At 40.5% G+C, this 20,302-nt stretch overlaps 1 protein-coding gene across 1 annotated transcript; it reads left to right on the forward strand.

Annotated features, from left to right (window-relative positions):
* Positions 1–1,397: 1,397 nt before the first annotated feature.
* Positions 1,398–18,763, forward strand: LOC120058627 (neurofascin-like). The gene is made up of 26 exons (XM_039007386.1): positions 1,398–1,473; positions 1,612–1,717; positions 1,837–2,027; positions 2,295–2,417; positions 2,693–2,863; positions 4,050–4,161; positions 5,547–5,731; positions 6,021–6,152; positions 6,320–6,463; positions 7,825–7,936; positions 8,011–8,174; positions 8,296–8,443; positions 9,197–9,321; positions 9,509–9,610; positions 9,770–9,967; positions 10,137–10,207; positions 10,336–10,558; positions 10,789–10,904; positions 11,157–11,367; positions 11,491–11,613; positions 11,723–11,896; positions 12,004–12,135; positions 16,090–16,159; positions 16,587–16,598; positions 16,897–16,935; positions 17,039–18,763. The coding sequence occupies exons 1-26, from the start codon at positions 1,398–1,400 to the stop codon at positions 17,292–17,294; spliced, it is 3,516 nt and encodes a 1,171-aa protein (XP_038863314.1). The 3' UTR covers positions 17,295–18,763.
* The last annotated feature ends 1,539 nt before the right edge of the window (positions 18,764–20,302 follow it).

Here is a 20,302-nt window from a genome sequence, read left to right on the forward strand (position 1 = left end):
ACACAGAGTATTTCTGTGAAATTCTTTTTGGCATTGAAATTGCTCAGTATGAATAAGCCCATAAGCAGAGTGTGGGACTGCAATAGAGATAAAGCTTTGTTGTTACACAGCTTTGATGTAAATACAAACAATTCTGTCTGGCTTCCTTCATAAGTTTCCCCAGATAGGCATCATCAAATGAGTCAGCATACAAGGTTGTGACCACAGACCATGTATCAAGGCTCTATATCTATGGTTGTGACAACCATCTTTCTTTCCATGCAAATTATGTCATGTCCAACACTCAACAATGTCAATCATTCCAATTCCAAGCAGTGCTCAATCATTCCACTCAAACCACATTTTATTTTCATCTCATTGTTAAAACTATCCATGATACTTATTCACAAATTTCTTTGAACGTATATGTGCGTGTACACGAGAGAGCGAGAGAGAGGGAGCTTGGCAGGCACAGAGATGTGCGTGGTGAGGGGGGGGGGGGGGGGGGGGGGGCGAAGGGAGCTCATTCATTATTCATGAGATGGGTGGGCAGAGTGCAGAATGGCCATGGCACAGACAGAAACTCTATTACTGAGATGTTCACTCTGCTCTGCCTCTCCAGATTCCTGCTATTTGATTGACCAAGGAAACAAAATTGACTGATTGACCACCAAGGATTTGATCTGTTTACGGCACTAACTGGACATTGGAATTGTGGAGAAACTCAATGCATTGGAGTGTCATGGAGATGATGGGGAAGAGGGAAACCTCATGATATTCCACTTGAAGGATTGTACTTATGAAAGGTAACGCAGATGTAATGAGCTAATGTGTTCTAACAAGAGGCGGAAAAGTTCTGATAATTGTTGTAGATGAGTTGATCAATGAGTCTGATCAATGATCTGTTTTGTTACACTTTGTATCATATATATTTATAACTAACAGGGTAATATAGTAGTGACATATTAATTACATTATAACAATGTATTTCTTTGGGATTCAAGTAAATATATACAGCAACTAACAAAAGCTTTATTAATGTAGTCCTGTGGAGGAGGTAAGTTTTTCATAATGGCTTGAGACTGGAATTGAGTCCTGGGCATGTGTTGCGTTGGTGGATCTATTGTTTGGAAACAGTGACAAAGAGACTCTGTCAGAGAATGTGACAGCGCAGACTGTTGAGTGGGACAGAGATTAAATACTGCTATTTGGATACTGAATGGCATTTCATTTTATTTTGTTGTTTTGAGCTAGAAAATATTGTCTTACAAAGCAATTGGTCCCATAAATGTCATGAAATGTAATTTAAATTGATTTCATGAAACATTTTAATTGCTTAATCGGTCACTTATAAAACAGTTCCTAGATAAAGGCGTCCGGCAGTTCAACAGGATCGGTGAAGGTCATTCACTGGAGAGATGGGGATGCTGGCCAGATCCACTCTATTACTACTGTTATGGCAAGGACTGTCTGCCATTGACGTCCCACTGGAAAGTAAGTCAATACAACCTATTGTGTCCCTGCAATATGGTGATAATAGTGTACAGTGCTGTATATTTTCAAATACAGTATGTAAATGAATGTACAATCCTAATGCAATCAGGTCTTTCATTTTGACTTGTCAACCTACAGTCAGACAGCCCCCCACCATTATAAAACAGTCGTTGAAGGATCATGTCGTGGACCCCAGAGACAACATGGTCGTTGAGTGTGAAGCCAAAGGCACCCCTCACCCAATGTAAGAACTGACTAATCAAAAACACTTTCTTTATAGTTCAAAACCATATAAAAATTGTGAGTAGCTGTAGTACAACTCTTTTAACTACTTTAACCAAATTACTTGCCTTTATCCCTAAGTTTCTCATGGAGGCGTAATGGGAAGTATTTCAATGTGGCACGGGACCCTCAGGCCTCGATGAGGAGACGTTCGGGGACGCTGGACATCTATGCCTGGGCTGACCCGGAGGCTTATGAGGGGGAGTACCAGTGTGTTGCCACCAATGAGCATGGCACTGCATACTCAAACAAGATCAACCTACGCATCTCTAGTAAGCTGCCACTCAATTCAGGCTTTTGAGTCCATTGTCACAGAGTACATTCGAAAGCTAGGGCCTCAAACCTTGAAAATGCTCAACTTTGGTGGCAGAACCAAGCAAAGCTTAAAGGGACAAATCCGTACAAAATCTAATTTTGCCAGCCATTTTCAGACCTCAAAAGTGGTCTTATGTTAAGATAAGTCCATATCCCGGCAAGATTCAGCTCTCTGTGTTAAATGCCACTAACCGCATCCTCTTAACCCTATGTTTTCATGTCAGGGGCCCCTCTGTGGCCCAGAGAGGTGTTGGAACCGGTAACGGTGAGTGTTGGTCTTCCTCTGGTCTTGGACTGCAGCCCTCCTCCAGGCCCTCCCAAACCTGAGACCTATTGGATGAGCAAGTGTGAGTAGGCCTACCTCCTATTCTCAAATCAGAAGTACATCATGTCTAGGAATGGCATTGATATTCTATAATTAATGACAACCACCTGTCTCTCGTTCAGAACTGATGAGCTTATTTTGTTCATGTTTTTGTAATATGGCACTTATCCCAAACATTATCTGTATTTATCCTATCAACTCCAGATGACCTTACCAGGAAATGCATAAATAACTTTGTATTTATTTCAGGTTCATCAGGGAGACCTTTCAACTGGCCTCACCAGCCCCACCCCCCAGTCATGCTGCCTATCAAACAAGACCGTAGAGTGTCTATGGGGGTGAATGGAGATCTCTACTTCTCTAATGTCTACGTCAATGACTCTGCCACCGACTACTGCTGCAACGCACGCTTCCCCTACAAAAACATTATCCAACAGAAGATGCCTATTACCGTAAGAGTCCTTACAAGTGAGTATTGGTATGTAGCACAAGGGATGTTGCATCATTTACTTAACTTACCATGTACTAACTGGCCTTCCTCATTAAACTGTTGCTTTGGTTTGCCCCACATTGTTTTATTTCAGACTATCCCTAATACGACTCACCATAGCTCTTCTCCGATCTTACTGACCTAGTGCAGTGGTGAGTGTGTGCTCTGCTTCTTTTGTTGTGTTTAATTTTTACTAAGTATACTGTCAAGAATGAACAACCCCCTTGTCTTAACAACCTGACCCTTCTTTAACATTGGTCTGCCTTGACACACAGTCTTTAGGCCCATGATGAGTTAGGCACCACTGTTTTCCGTACCCAGTGTAAAGTACCAGTCGTAGTCAAACCACAGTTATAGTCCATGCTGTCAGGATATTTAAGTGAGAAAAGTTCTAACCATAGACTTAGATAGACATTGCGTCATTGTATCTGTCCCATTATGATGTCTCTGAGAACACGGGCAGCGTCATTGAGGCCATCTCCACTTTGAAGTGGTCAATTTTCTTCTTCTACTACTTCTATGAGTTGGCAAACAAACTGAAAGAGTGCACACTGCCACCTAGAGTGTGTTGTTGGAACAGGTATAAAGCCAAGGTTGGCGATTTACTGCCAACTGCAGTTATGGAATGTTTCCTCACAAGTATAATTCATTGGCTGATCCCTCCTGGTGACCTGGATGGAATTATATGATCTTTCCTTAAAGGTGCAATATGCCGAAATCGCGCCGCCATTTCCTGGTTGCTAAAATTCTAATAATTTGCTTAATTTCAGTTTGTGACAAAACAAGCACTCGGGGTTTAGAGAATCATTGTACCATCTAAACCGCTGTGGAATGTATTTCCAATAACCAAAAATATTGTATTTTCAGCTGGTGTACAAAACCGGAATCATATAATTAGGGGAGAACAGATTTATCTCTTCTTAGACTTGCTTTCAATGAGAATGATAGATCTATAACTCACATTTCAATGTGAATTGGGTCAGGTCGCCCAAAAAGTTACAAATTGCAGCGTTAACCCATAGGAAGTCCCACCCAGTTGACGACTTCAAAATGGTGAAAGTCCATAATGGTGCTTTCCATTCTAAAACAGGCTTTTGTGTTAAAGAGTTCTCTATCTATCTCTGTGGTTCTAACTCTGTGTGGTGTGTTGTGTTTCCTCCACAGCCCGCATGGTGTCTGAGGCCGCTCCCACCTTCCTGTCTCCAGCCGGGAGGTCCAGCTCCCAGACTGTTCTGCAGGGGGAGGAGCTGCTCCTCGAGTGCATCGCTGCTGGAGTGTGAGTGATCCTTGGTCGTCACTAGTTACCAAGGCACAAAGTCATAATTATGGCTAAACCCCGCCTGTTTAAAAAAATGTATTATTAAAATCAGATTTTTCCACCTGACCTTAAATCAAGACCAAAATGCAAATAGTTGTTTTCATGAATTTTTACGATATAGCCATGATCCTGTCAACCACAAACTTTTTGGGACATTCTTTCCCTCGGCAAGTCAGTTGAGAACCACTTCTTATTTACAACCACGACTTGACCAAGAGGCCAGAAAAATAACACAGTAAAAACAGAAACATGGGACAACACAATAGTTTAAATATAGGAGTACCAGCAGTGCTCGAATTGAGAGGGTTTAGAAAAAAGGGCAAATAGCGCACCCCTTTTTAATTTAAACATTTGAAGGGGGAAAAATGGATCCCGATTAAAAAATGGATCCTAAACGATCTATAACAATGCTTTTCTCCATGAGGCTAGGAAAATAGATCATGCTGCAGACATTATAGAGAAGAAAAATACATGTTTAGAACTAAACATTGATTGCATGGTGCTAGAAAGAATGCACTTAATTGATTGTAGAATGTTATCGATGGACACAGCTTTATAGAATCAAAACATACACAACTAAAAAAAACTAGAACTCGAGACCAAATCATTGCTAATCTCCCCCGCGGCAGTCAAGCAATTGAATTCCGCCAAGAGTCGTTCACAATCTATTCCGGTTATGGCCGCAACTAGACCTTGTTTCAAAATTCAAATGTATCTAGAAATAAACTAAAAATGTATACCTAGCAATCACAATTGTACTGTACATTGTTTGAAGCACATTTTTAAAAGTCTCAGTCACAAATGGCAGCTCCAATAAGCCCCTTGTGGTGAACAAGAGACTTGTACAGTATCATGATGCTTTCGAGTTATCGTTTTTAGGGCCCTGAATTAAACAAAACCAACTGTCGGTGGTATATTTAACGTACTGTATCTCAATTAACAATAATTAAAATAGGACCAAATGCAGGCTCCGGTCATATTTCACACATATCTGTTTAATTTATTTGGTCTTTCACCATAGCTAATCAAGTCAGGGGAACAATTCTGATTCCTTATAATGGGCAAAACATATATGGTAATGAATGTGCTTATTCTCCATACTTCTTCTACTATTCCACTTCCCAGTTTTGCCGGTGCAACTACTGTACTGGTTTTAAGCTATGTCCTGGACAGTGTTGTAAGTCATAAAAGGCTACATTGAAATGCCTCAAGTATCTTGTTTTGTACTATTACTACTTCAAACCAAGTCGTCAAATTTTGAATGTTCATTCAACGTTCAACACATCCTGAATACACCTGACTTGTGATTTTATTTGGTTTTAATTATAATTACCATATAATAGTCCAACCCCTGTCATCACATGGACCAAAGATGGAGAGGAACTGGACACGACCAACATGAAGGTGAAGAACTACAACAAGTTACTGCAGATCCCTAAGGCCTCTTTTGAGAACTCTGGTGAATACACGTGCACTGCCACAAACAAGATTGGATACCTGGAACACACCATCACTGTCCGGATCAAAGGTTAGCCAATCATCTACATCACGTCATCCTTCATCACACCAACACACAGATACTGGAACATATTCAGCATATTTACTCTCACAAGGATTTCGATTTGAACTTTACATTTCACTGTTTGATTTCCCGTGGGAGGAAATAGCCCATTGGTTTGATATTCAGTAGTTTGATATAGCCTGGACATGGTTACTTGTCCTTGTATGGGGTTTGATATTACGGAAATATTTCATATTTATGTAGATTTATGTGATATGATGTTTGTCTTTTTCTGCTGACCTGATCTCCATGACAGCGGCTCCGTTCTGGTTGGAAAAGCCCAGTAACCTGGTGCTTGCCCCAGAGGAGAATGCACGCTTAGTGTGCCGCTCTGACGGCATCCCCCGGCCCAGTATCCGTTGGTTCATCAACGGAGATACAATAGAGGGTAAGCAGCTAACCTAAGCACACTTATAGATGCCACTCACATTTTTTAATAATTATTTATTTGAAAAATATAAGACATTTTGTCACTTAATTGAAAAGGTTAAATGGTAAAGTAAGTTGAACTACTAGGAAATAATAGTTTACTTCTTCTTCTCCTATCCTTTCCAGATGCTACTCCAGTCCCAAACAGGGAGGTGTCAGGAGACACAATTACCTTCCGCTCTGTGACTGTGGCGAACACTGGTGTTTACCAGTGCAATGCCTCTAACCAGTATGGCTACCTGTTTGCCAATGCCTACATCAACGTACTGCGTAAGATATCACATTTGTTTGCAGAAAATAACCCTAAACCTCTTTATCCATTGGCATATGTGTAAATGCAGATATTAGGTCACCATTGCAGGATTCTAGTGTGATACAGTTTCATTTTCTGTTCCTCAAGATGCAACACCAAGTATTTTCAGAGCCACATATGTAGAGATTTCAGTGCCAACAGAAATGTTATTTGAATTTCAGAATATTTGGATATTGAATTTGAATGTAATATTTTTGAATTTGTAATGCACAAATGTAATCATTGAATTCATAAATCGAATTTGTATTTCATGATTTGAAACTGAATTGAATGAATATTGCATTCAGTTTTAAAGTTCAATTTCAATTTAATAGCATATTCAAATGCAATATTTATACTGTAAATACGGTAGATGGTAGATATTGCATTCATTGTCTGTGTATCAAGTTTACAAACCATAATTTCAAGTTAATCAAAGTTTCATATATTCAATGCATTCAAATTCCGTTTTCAAATGCAGTTCTCTAAATTCAGATTCAAAACCAGAGACAGCATCCTGGTACTTTCCCAGCCAGGAAAGGTAGAGGAGAACAGATAGAATCAAACTCTCTGTGGTAAACAGAAACCTCTGGCCGTTTCTGAAGCCAATGTGGCATGTTGAATTTATTTTCTACCTATGAACATAGAGAGTTGGATTCTATCTGTTCTCCTCTACCTTTCCTGGCTGGGAAAGTACCAGGATGCTGTCTCTGGTTTTGAATCTGAATTTAGAGAACTGCATTTGAAAACGGAATCTGAATTTAGAGAACTGCATTTGAAAACGGAATCTGAATTTAGAGAACTGCATTTGAAAACGGAATCTGAATTTAGAGAACTGCATTTGAAAACGGAATCTGAATTTAGAGAACTGCATTTGAAAACGGAATCTGAATTTAGAGAACTGCATTTGAAAACGGAATCTGAATTTAGAGAACTGCATTTGAAAACGGAATCTGAATTTAGAGAACTGCATTTGAAAACGGAATCTGAATTTAGAGAACTGCATTTGAAAACGGAATCTGAATGCGTTTGAGAAGTTGAATATATGAAACTTTGATCAACTTGAAATGATAGTTTGTAAACTGGATATGCAGACAATGAATGCAATATATACCATATTGAAACTGAATGTATAAATATTGAATTTAAACGTCAATTTGTCATTCATTCAATTCAGTTTCAAATCATGAAACAAAAGATCAATTTATAAATTTTGTGATTTAATTTGTGCAAAATTCAAAATTATACAATTTCTGTTGGCACTAAAATTGCTCCACAGCCAGGAATGAAGATAAAAAGTATATGTGAGTTGTCTAATGTCTCATTTCCTTATCTGCAGATGCAACGCCACGTATCCTTAGGCCTAGGACTGATCTGGTGAAGGTCATTGAGGGCAGACGCGCCTGGCTAGACTGCCGCTATTTTGGCTCGCCCGTGCCTGATCTGCGCTGGTGAGAACATGTTTATGATGCTCTTCTCTCGTGTGTGTATGCATGTGTGTAACTGACTACCTGTTTTTTCACAGGTCTAAGTATGGACTGGGCAACCTGGAGGGGAATCACTTTAAAGTACACAGCAACGGGACACTACAGATCAGAGGCACCCGTATGGATGACCAGGGGACATATGTGTGTATTGTCAGCAACAAGGAAGGACGAGATGAAAACCAGGTCAAACTAGAGGTCAAAGGTGAATGCCTAATAATAGATTTACTGTAACACTTTGCTTCTGCATGTCGTTCAATCTAGAGTTACACTGTTCATGGATCACATTGCAGGTGTTCTTGTGATCCTTATCCTCTCTTTTTCAGAGTCCACCAAAATTCTCAAACGCCCAGATAATATGAGAGTCCTCCGGGGGACTGATGTCCGGTTGGAGTGTAAGGCCCAACATGACCCCACGGTCGCCATCACCACCACCTGGCTGAAGAACAAACAGTTCCTCATCATAGGCTGGAGGTGAGCCTGAATATGACTACTTGTCCTTGTAACCATTGTAACAATGGGGTTATAGTTATAGCTAACCAGTGGTGTAAAGTACTTAAGTAAAATCACTTTAAAGTACTACTTTAGTTTTCTTTAGGTACTTTACTATTTATATTTTTGACTACTTTTACTTTTACTTCACTACATTCCTAAAGAAAACAATGTACTTTTTACTTCATACATTTTCCTTTACACCCAAAAGTACTCGTTACATTTTCAATGCTTAGCAGGACAGGAAAGTGGTCCAATTCACTCAAACATCTCTGGTCATCCCTACTGCCTCTGATCTGGAAGACTCACTAAACACAAATGCTTTGTTTGTAAATTATGTTTGATTGTTGTAGTGTGCCCCTAGCTATCCGTAAATAAAATAAAAAAACAAGAAAATTGTGCCATCTGATTTTCTTATTATAAACCATTTGAAATGATTTATACTTTTACTTTTGATACTTAAGTATTTTTTTGTAATTAGATTTACTAGATTTAAAACCAAATACTATTAGACTTTTACTCAAGTTGTATTTGTCTGGGTGACTTTTACTTTTGTCATTTTCTACTCAAGTATGACAATTGGGTACTTTTTCCACCACTGTAGCTAACATCAAATGAACAGAGTTATAGTCTATATCTGAGTATAACTAAAGGCTAAATGGTGAATAGTTCAACTGAATTTGTCAAGATGACTTCGTCATAATAACAGTATTGTGTCCTTTTAATTATCTCCAGGCTGTCGCTGGATGAATCAACTCTGGTCATCACAAACGTCAACAGAGGAGACGAGGGCAATTACACCTGCATCATCAAGACTGAGATGGACAAGAACACTGCCTCCGCCCGCCTGGTGGTGATGGGTAGGACTATAACTTGACACTTAGTTAACATACATAGCTACAGTACATACACTGTGTTTCAGCAATTGCATTACATGTTATGTAATGTTAACTACATTGCATTATGTAAGAGTAGCAGATAGAGACTTCATAAGCATGCTGTATGTTTTTGGAATTTGCATCAAACGTTTCCTTACCTTCCTCCCAGATCGTCCAGACCCCCCTACAAACTTGCAGTTGTCGGACCCCTTTGAGCGCAGCGTCAGGCTTACCTGGACCCCTGGAGATAGCAATCACAGTCCTATCAAAGGTAACAGCTCTACCCTACAGTCTACACCTCAGGAGCAGGACATCCAGAGTAAACATAGGTCTGGATGCAGGCCACGTATACACCATAGTTTCATTGAAATAGTCAGTTAGCTACCATCAACTGAAGGAATCAGTGTGTTCTTCTGGGCTTTTCCTCCAGAATACCTGGTGCAGTATGATGATGACGACTGGTTACCTTTCAAGTGGAGAAACCTTTCCACGTACCCTGGAAACTTGAACTCTGTCATTCTGCAACTGTCACCATTCATTATCTATGAATTTAGGGTCATTGCTATCAATGACATTGGTATGAGTAAACCCAGTCGCTCGTCAGCCAACTTCCAGACTGGTGGAGCACGTGAGTATTTCATGCTTGATGAGTTTGATAATGTGTTTTGAATAATTAATTTCTCATTGGCTTCATTAATTGTATTGAACAGGAACATAGCTGACAATTATCTTTCATATTAAAAAACTTGGACAATGAGCTTTCACAAAATAATCTGTGTACTTGCTATGATTCTCAGCTCCAGACGCCATCCCTAAAAACATCCAAGGAGTGGGAACATGGAGAAACAACATGATGATCAGCTGGGAGGTGATACATTCAAAGTGTTTTCAAAAGCTAATTCTCCATTCATTCATTTGTAACTCAATGTTTATTCAATGAAGAATAACAACTTTTATTCTGTACAATTGAACTTCCGTGTCTGGTATGGGGAAAAGGCACTAAACAACAGAGAGTGGAACGGTCCCCACCTAAAGTACTTGGTGTGGTGGAAACGGAGGGATTCCAGGGAGGAGTGGAAGAACGCTACCACTTGGTGGTGTAAATACTACATCTATGACACAGACACCTTCACACCATATGAGATAAAGGTCCAGGCTGTCAATGACTTTGGGATGGGCCCAGAGTCCACTGTCATCATAGGCTACTCTGGAGAAGACCGTGAGTATGACCACCCATCCCTTCCTGCAGATACAGAGACACTTTTTTATATACATTTACAGGTAGCTATAGACCTAGATCGATCCATGCCATGCCATGCCATGAATTCATGGATATTTATTGTTCACACATAAAAACTGATCTTTGTCATGTCTATACCTAGTTGACATTTAGCCATACCATAGTTACCATACCGTAGTGAATTACAACTTCCTTCTGGTGTCTCTCAGGTCCCACTGCTGCCCCCCTCAACCTGCGTGTGTCCAGGATAGAGGCCACTAAGGTCACCGTGCACTGGGACCCCGTGGCTCGCAGCAGCATCATGGGAGAACTGAAGGAATACAAGGTCAGACTAATGGGAATAGGTGGCTTGTTAAGTTTCTGATTTTCAATTCCAAGTGTGACAATCTATTCTGACAAGTAGAGATCCAGGCGAAATTGTTATTCATTAGGAAAGAGGTGGAGGAAGAGCCCTTCACACACTGGCTGCATGAATGAATGAATGAATGAATGAATGAATGAATGAATGAATGAATGAGGGAATAAACAACAGACCAAAGAGGGAACGAATACATGTGCTGTGTCCCCCCTATCCCAGGTGTACTTCTGGCGAGACAGTAGCCAGCTGAGGTGGCTGAGTGTGAGCAGGGCCATGAAGTCTAAAGCCTTTCCAGCCAGCGGGCCGCGTCTCTCTGGTGTCCTGCCGGGACTCATCCCTTACAGCAACTACAAGATGTACATAGTGGTGGCCAACAACCGATACGAGGGACATCCCAGTAACACCATAGAGTTCTCCACTCCAGAGGGAAGTAAGGAAAAGCATTGTGGTGCTGTATTAGATGTGGCAGACACTTTTTCTGTCAGGGTTCTTTTCCTAATCATGTATTTCCCAGTGTTTATTCTCAGACTTGACCTCTGATCTATGTCTGTAGCACCCTCTGCTCCAAGATCCTTCAGAATCCAGCAGAGACATTTGGACATGATCTGGGTGGACTGGGACACTCCTGCAGAGCCCAATGGCATCGTCACCGGATACATACTCAAATATCAGACAGGTAGGAAGACTTACTCATAAGCCAGGTGAGCAAATAAGGTACAGTATCTACAGTAAGTACAGTATCTGCATGTCTCTTAATGGCTCCCTACTGTGCACTCTCTCTACAGTGAACGCAACTCAGGGGGAGGAATTGCACGTTGAGCAATTTCCCCCAAACACCACCAGTTTTGCTGTTCGCCGATATGATCGCTACACCCGCTATAGATTCACCATAGCAGCACAGACTAGAATCGGGGTAGGAGAATGGTACACAGAGGAATCACCCCATTATACAACTGAAGGTATAACACTGCAGGTCAATCAGAGCACACAATTACAAGCCATTAAACATCCACACATCTGCAGATTTGATCATGACAATTAATCATGTGTGGGTGTTTATATACAGCTTATGCTCGGGAGCAGGTGGACCTCTCCACTCAGGGCTGGGTAATTGGTGTGATGTGTGCTGTGGCTCTCTTCGTGCTCATCCTGCTGGTCGTCTGCTTTATCAAAAGGAGCCGAGGGGGCAAATACCCAGGTACTGTAGCAATACTGTAGTCCACAAGACTTCTCAATTAAAGGACTAACATTCTTAGATGGAGAGACAGACCTAATACTCAGTGGCATGTCCAGGGGGTGCCCTGAAATCTGATTGGCCACCCCAGTGGCCCCCTCAGAAATTCAGATCTGATAGGTTGTCTCAGAATATATTGATAATTTTTACCAAGAAAAAGAACCGACAGCAAGATTCATCGATCTCACCGGAGAAAGCATTCGAGCAAAACAGTGCCCCTTTGTCTTAGTATGTGTAGCCCATGTATCTGATGCTGTCTGGACAAAAAGAGTTCAACTGAATGCTTTCAACCTAAATTTGTCTTCCGCATTGAATCCAACCCCTCTGAATCAGAGAGGTACATTGAATCCAACCCCTCTGAATTAGAGAGGTGCATTGAATCCAACCCCTCTGAATCAGAGAGGTGCATTGAATCCAACCCCTCTGAATCAGAGAGGTGCAGGGGGCTGCTTTAACTGACATCATCGGCACCCGGGGAGCAGTTTTTGGTTAACTGCCTTGCTCAAGGACAGAACGGCAGATTTTTCCACCTTGCCAGCTCAGGGATTCAAACCCTCAACCTTTCAGTTACCGGCCCAACAATCTTAACCACTAGGCTGGGCTACAGATACTACAACAGAGGGGTGCTGTTTGCCTCACTCAGATGCTTTCTCTAGTGAAATAGATTCAGCCTCTTACGAATTGACTGGAAAAGTATGAAACACAGACCGTCATGAATAAGAAATCATTATACGTTTCGTTTCTTTTTTATTGTACATTTTTTGAGGGAGGCTGGCCTAGTTTTTTAAGTGATTTGTTTGACAATCAGATGACAACATCATGACTAGTTGTGTTCATGACTCATTAAAAGGTAATACATTTTTACAGTTAAATTACATGTCTTTACTATAAAGAAGGGGTCCCCAATTACATTAAGCCGTGGGTCAATTTTTTTCCTTGAGCGCATGGTTGTGGGGCCGAAACATACAGTGGATTTGAAAAGTATTCAGACCCGTTTTTTCACATTTTGTTAGGTTACAGCCTTATTCTAAAATGTATTAAATAGTTGTTTTCTTCTCATCAATCTACACACAATACCCCGTAATGACAAAGCAAAAACAGTTTTTTATACATTTTTGCAAATGTATATAAAAAATTGTTTTTAAATTAATATCACATTTACATAAGTATTCAGACCCTTTACTCAGTATTTTGTTGAAGCACCGTTGGCAGCAATTACAGCCTTGAGTCTTCTTGGGTATGACACTACAAGCTGGGCACACCTGTATTTGGAGAGTTTCTCCCATTGTTCTCTGCAGATCCTCTTAAGCTCTGTCAGGTTGGATGGGGTACTTCGCTGCACAGCTATTTTCAGGTCTCTCCAGAGATGTTTGATCGGGTTCAAGTCGGGGCTCTGGCTGGGCCATTCAAGGACATTAAGAGACTTGTCCCGAAGCCCTTCCTGCATTGTCTTGGCTGTGTGCTTAGGGTTGTTGTCCTGTTGGAAGGTGAACCTTCGCCACAGTCTGAGGTCCTGAGCGCTCTGGAGCAGGTTTTCATCAAGGATCTCTCTGTACTTTGCTCCGTTCATCTTTCCCTCGATCCTGACTGGTCACTCTGACAGAGCTCCAGAGTCTCCCAGTCTCTGCCGCTTGAAAAACATCCCCACAACATGATGCTGCCACCACCATGCTTCACCATAAGGATGGTGCCAGGTTGCCTCCATGACGCTTGGCATTCAAATCAAATCCAATCAAAGTTTATTTGTCACGTGCGCCGAATACAACAGTACTGCAAAAACCAATACTGCAAAAAAGGTGCTAGGTGAACAATAGGTAAGTAATGAAATAAAACAACAGTAAAAAGACAGGCTATATACAGTAGCGACGCTATAAAAGCAGCGAGGCTACATGTAGACACCGGTTAGTCAGGTTGATTGATGTAGTATATACATGTAGATATGGTGACTATGCATATATGATGAACAGAGAGTAGCAGTAGCGTAAAAGAGGGGTTGGCGGGATGGTTCGTCGCAGGGCATAGCAGGATTTCTTGTAAGCTTCAGGGTTAGAGTCCCGCACTTTGAAAGTGGCAGCTCTACCCTTTAGCTCAGTGTGTGTGTTGCCTGTAATCCATGGCTTCTGGTTGGGATATGTACGTACAGTCACTGTGGGGACGACGTCCTCGATGCACTTATTGATAAAGCCAGTGACGGATGTGGTGTATTCCTCAATGTCATCTGAAGAATCCCGGAACATGTTCCAGTCTGTGATAGCAAAACAGTCCTGTAGTTTAGCATCTGCTTCATCTGACCACTTTTTTATAGACTGAGTCACTGGTGCTTCCTGCTTTAATTTTTACTTGTAAGCAGGAATCAGGAGGATAGAGTTGTGGTCGGATTTACCAAATGGAGGGCGAGGGAGAGCTTTGTACGCGTCTCTGTATGTGGAGTACAGGTGATCTACAATTTTGCCCCCTCTGGTTGCACATTTAACATGTTGATAGAAATTTGGTAGAACTGATTTAAGTTTCCCTGCATTAAAGTCTCCGGCCACTAGGAGCGCCACCTCTGGGTGAGTGGTTTCCTGTTTGCTTATTTCCTTATACAGCTGACTGAGTGCGGTCTTAGTGCCAGCATCTGTCTGTGGTGGTAAATAAACAGCCATGAAAAGTATAGCTGAAAACTCTCTAGGCAAATAGTGTGGCCTGCAATTTATCACAATATACTCTACTTCAGGTGAGCAAATTCTAGAGACTTCCTTAGATTTCGTGCACCAGCTGTTGTTTACAAATATGCACAGACCCCCCCCCTTGTCTTACCGGAGTGTGCTGTTCTATCTTGTCGGTGCAGCGTATATCCCGCTATCTGAATATCCATGTCGTCATTCAGCCACGATTCCGTGAAACATAGGATATTACAGTTTTTGATGTCCAGTTGGTAGGATATTCGTGATCGTACCTCGTCTAATTTATTGTCCAATGATTGCATGTTGGCGAGTAGTATTGACAGTAACGGCAGCTTTCCCAGTCGCCTTCTCCGGGTCCTGACCAGGCATCCGGCTCTTTGTACTCTGTACCTGCGTCGCTTTTTCTTGCAAATAACGGGGATGTCGGCCCTGTGGGGTGTTTGGAGAATGTCTTGTGCATGTTCCTTGTCGTAGAAAAAAATCTTCATCTAATCCGAGGTGAGTGATCGCTGTCCTGATATCCAGAAGCTCTTTTTTTGCCGGTAAAATATGGTTGCAGAAACATTCTGTACAAAATAAGTTACAAATAACGCGAAAAAAAACACATAATAGCACAATTGCTTGGGCGCCTGTAAAACTGCTTCCATTTCTTCCGGCACTATTTTAAGCCAAAGGCCAAAGAGTTCAATCTTGTTTATCATGGTCTGAGAGTCCTTTAGGTGCATTTTGGCAAACTCCAAGCGAGCTGTCATGTGCCTTTTACTGAGGAGTGGCTTCCGTCTGGCCAGTCTACCATAAAGGCCTGATTGGTGGAGTGCTGCAGAGATGGTTGTCCTTCTGGAAGTTTCTCCCATCTCAACAGGGAGACTCTGGAGCTCTGTCAGAGTGACCATCAGGTTCTTGGTCAACTCCCTGAACAAGGCTCTTCTCCCTGATCAAGGGAAATGCGCCAAACCTAAGCTGAAGCATTTCACGCATTCAACCATCATAATTATATTGATTAAATTCACCTTGCATTGATTAAGGTTCAAAATGTTATGGCCGCCTTAACTGGGTCTGTGCCCCACCATGGCCAACCCATTCAAAATGTTCTGGACACGTCATTCCTAATGCTATAGTTAAATCACTAGCATAAAGCTTCTGATCCCACAATTGCACTAAACAATCTAATGGATAGGATACATTTACCCTAAGTATGCATTGCTTATATTATATTTGGTCAAAGTAACAAGACAGAGATTTTTATTTTCAGTACGGGACAAGAAAGAAGTGACATTGGAGCCAGTGGATGACAAAGATCAGGAGGGATCATTTGACTATCGGTAAGCAATATAACAGAACTGTCTGAAAATCAACTGAGAAAACCTTGACTTGAGATAGGTATCAGTGGTACCAATGCAAGGTTTGTGTCGGTCAAAGTAAACCACATATACCATGTATAATAATTTTGTGAAGTATTCCTCATCATGTCAGTTTCCTTTTAAGACAGATATGGTATCTAAATAATTCCACATGAACAGTGATCTACAGTCATATAAACATGTATTCATACTGTAATATGTCATGGTAATAATATTCAACATTGAAAAAAATGTTTTTTTAATTCCCTAACAATATTGTATCATTTGGTGTTGTCATTATTTCAGAATATTGTATTTTTCCTGGTAACTCCCCAATAGATCTCTCTATTCTGACTACTAATGTTTTCAAATTTTCATCCTTGTTCTTTTCGCCTTTGGACTACTGAAGGTCTCTGGAAAGGTATGATAAGACTAACACTGACAAGTTTACACCATGTACACCATTTTTACTATATTATTTTGTATTATTTTACTTATATATTGACTTTATTTTTATAACCAATAATCAGAAATCTGAACAACAAAAAAACAACATAAAAAAGGTCTGTGACTGCAATTCAACGTGTTGTCATTGTTGAAACAAATAAATGGTTTAAGTGATTTGATTGAATGATCAACCATTTTAGGACATTTTATAGCAATGTTCTTCAACACTCACTCTCAACACAATTCCTAAACAATCTATTTTAATGTTTCAGGATAAGTCGTGTCACCACCATTCCCTACTCTGCCCGACGGTAAATATTATAACCAGTTAGTCTAGAACTGTATGCAGAAAGCTGTTAAGCCATAACCACAGCTCCTGAAGCATATCCTCTGATATTGTCCTTTTTCTTCCAGGGAGGAAGAGACTAAAGTTGGCAGGGGCCAGACGACAGTAGACACCATGATGAAACGGACAGATAGTGACGACAGTCTGGTGGACTATGGTGATGGACAGGAGATTGAGTTCAACGAGGACGGCTCCTTCATTGGCCAGTACACTGGACACAAGGAGAGGGATGACAGAGACACAGAGTTCAGTGAGAGCAGGAGCCAGGAAGCCCACTCCCCGATGGCCCACTCCCCCATGAGCCCCATCTATTCATTTGCATAAGGAAACAAGACGTACAATGGGTGTTACACTCAGACTGGGTCCGGAATGAACATTGCCCACTAGCGCCTCTATAAACAGTTGTATACGTGAATCAGACTGGGTCTGGAATGCCCACTGCCCACTAACTGGGGGACACAGGTGTTTCCAAGCAAATCCACCATCTTCTTCAATCCAGGCACACAAGATGATGTGGTTGGAGCCTGGTAGTGTTCCTCTATTTTCATGCTCTGCATTGACACTGGGTTGGTGCTGTAAATGCAATACAGCAGCAATTTAACAAAAATATGAAGGTTACAGTTACATTTATGAAGTTGTAAAAAGTACATGCTTATCAGGTGTATTTTGTAGGTGTGGAAGTGCATGCGTACATGTTGATGTGCGTGTGTAATATTCCTACTAATGGAGAGATATTGACTGCACATTAGGCAGAGGGATACATTGATAAGTTTATCATGTTGATAAAAGCAGTGACACCTGGTAGAGAAACTATTTATATGATAAATATTATTTATATGATGATTTATATGACAGTGGGAGAAAAATCTTAATTAACGATTCACTGCTAAGTCACTGGTTTAGGCCTGGCAGGATTGCTAAGTATCCTTTTAACTTTATCTCTACCTGATGGCAGTAAATATAGTACCACCTTTAGGGCTCTGTGCCCTTGACTTGTTTGTCTGTTTGTCTAAACATTGATATGTGAATCTTGGCTGATGTTGTTGTTGGTATGATGACACATTGTCATTGTGTACACACATTTCAGGACTGTGGGCTGCTTCAACATCTTTCAAAGCTAGACAGATGTCATCTGTAGCCTTGAAAATGTCTGGACAGCAAATTGTCTACTTTTGGGTGTGAGCAGGAAGTGTAAACACAGACATATCCGTAATATCCCTAAACATATCCCTAATCAATGTCTCTAGGACCATACTGTACCTTGTTTTCCCCTGTGCACTTTTATTTTTAGGAATTTGTGTAATTGTAATGTGGTGAGCTACAGTATTTAGAAGTTGTAAATGCTATGATATTATTTAATCATTTATTTACTTTCTGCTTATTAGTAATGTTCCTTGTGATTTTGACAATATTAACTGATAGAGATTTACCTTGTACTCATGGTACTCTAATTAATACACAAATAGATTAAAACACTGTTCTAATGACATGAAATGCTCAAGGCCAGCTGCATTTTTCCATCATGAGTAATAGTGTTGAAAGTACAATATGGAGGAGCAGTAGTACAGTATCATCATGTTCTCAAATGATATGGTGCACACGGCATACTGTATATTAACCTTCCAGTCAGGGACTATGAATCTGCAACATCGTCAGTAACATTAGTGGGGGAAAGCTGCCAGGTGATTCAGAGCTGTAACAGACGCCGTATTTCAGCCATAATTTAGTTTTTTTAACTGGCACTTGTACAATGCCTTCAGAAAGCATTCACACCCCTTGACTTTTCCACATTTTGTTGTTACAGCCTGAATGTTAAATGGATTAAACTGAGATGTTGTGTCACTGGCCTACACACAACACCCCATAATGTCAGTGGAAATGTTTCTTCAACAAATTAATTAAAAATGAAAATTTGAAATGTCTTGAGTCAATAAGTATTCAACCTCATTGTTATTTTAAGCCTAAATAAGTTCAGGAGTACAATTTTGCTTAACAAGTCACATAATGAGTTGCATGGACTCTGTGTGCAATAATAGTGTTTAACGGGATTTTTTAATGACTACTAAATCTCTGTACGCCACACATACATTTGTCTGTAAGGTCCCTCAGTCGAGCATTTCAGTGAATTTCAAACACAGATTGAACCACAAAGACCAGGGAGGTTTTCCAATGCCTTGCAAAGAAGGGCAACTATTGGTAGATGGGTAAAACATATAAAAGCAGACATTGCATATCCATTTGAGCATGGTGAAGTTATTCATTACACTTCGGATGGTGTATCAATACACCGAGTCACTACAAAGATACAGGCGTCCTTCCTAACTCAGTTGCTGGAGAGGAAGGAAACCGCTCAGGGATTTCACCATGAGGTCAATTGTGACTTTAAAACAGTTAGAGTTCAATGGCCGTGATAGGAGAAAACTGAGGGTGGATCAACATTGTCATTTCTACACAATACTAACCTAAATGACAGAGTGAAAAGAAGGAATTATATTCCAAAACATACATGCTGTTTGCAATAATGCACTAAAGTAAACTGGAAAAAATGAGGCAAAGAAATGAACTTTATGTCTTGAATACAAAGTGTTATGTTTAGGGCAAATCCAACACAACACATCACTAAGTACCACTATTCATATTTTCAACATAGTGGTGGCTGCATCATGTTATAGGTATGCTTGTCATCGGCAAGGAGTAGGGAGTTTTTTAGGATAAAAATAAATGGAATAGACCTAAGCTGGTTCAGTCTGCTTTCCAACAGACACTGGGAGACAAATTCCATTTTTCTGCAGGATAATAATCTAAATCACAAGGCCAAATATACACTGGAGTTGCTTAAAAAGACGACATTGAATGTTAGGCCTAGTTACAGTTTTGACTTAAAATGGCTTAAATCTATTGCAAAACTTGAAAATGGCTGTCTAGCAATGATAAACAACCAACTGGACAGAACTTTAAGAATTTGTCAAGAATAATGTGCACATATTGTACAATCCAGCTATGCAAAGCTCTTAGAGACTTACCCAAAAAGGCTTACAGCTGTAATCGCTCCCAAAGGTGATTCTAACATGTATTGACTCAGGGGTTTGAATACTTTCTAATCAAGAGATATTAGTATTTTATTTCATTGTTTTACAAATGTTACAATTTTTCTTAGACTTTGACATTACAGTTTTCTGTGATGATAATACACTGCTCAAAAAAATAAAGGGAACACTTAAACAACACAATGTAACTCCAAGTAAATCACACTTCTGTGAAATCAAACTGTCCACTTAGGAAGCAACACTGATTGACAATAAATTTCACATGCTGTTGTGCAAATGGAATAG

This window comes from Salvelinus namaycush, chromosome 14 (genome assembly GCF_016432855.1).
Source record: "Salvelinus namaycush isolate Seneca chromosome 14, SaNama_1.0, whole genome shotgun sequence".
Classification (NCBI taxonomy): Eukaryota; Metazoa; Chordata; class Actinopteri; order Salmoniformes; family Salmonidae; genus Salvelinus; species Salvelinus namaycush.

Bases quoted from the DNA above. Each gene is read 5' to 3' on its own strand.
- LOC120058627 (XM_039007386.1), top strand. From the start codon at position 1,398: ATGGGGATGCTGGCCAGATCCACTCTATTACTACTGTTATGGCAAGGA. The intron at 2,418-2,692 runs GTGAGTAGGCCT...CCCACCCCCCAG, and splicing joins GACCTATTGGATGAGCAAGT to TCATGCTGCCTATCAAACAA. The intron at 11,614-11,722 runs GTAGGAAGACTT...CTCTCTCTACAG, and splicing joins CATACTCAAATATCAGACAG to TGAACGCAACTCAGGGGGAG.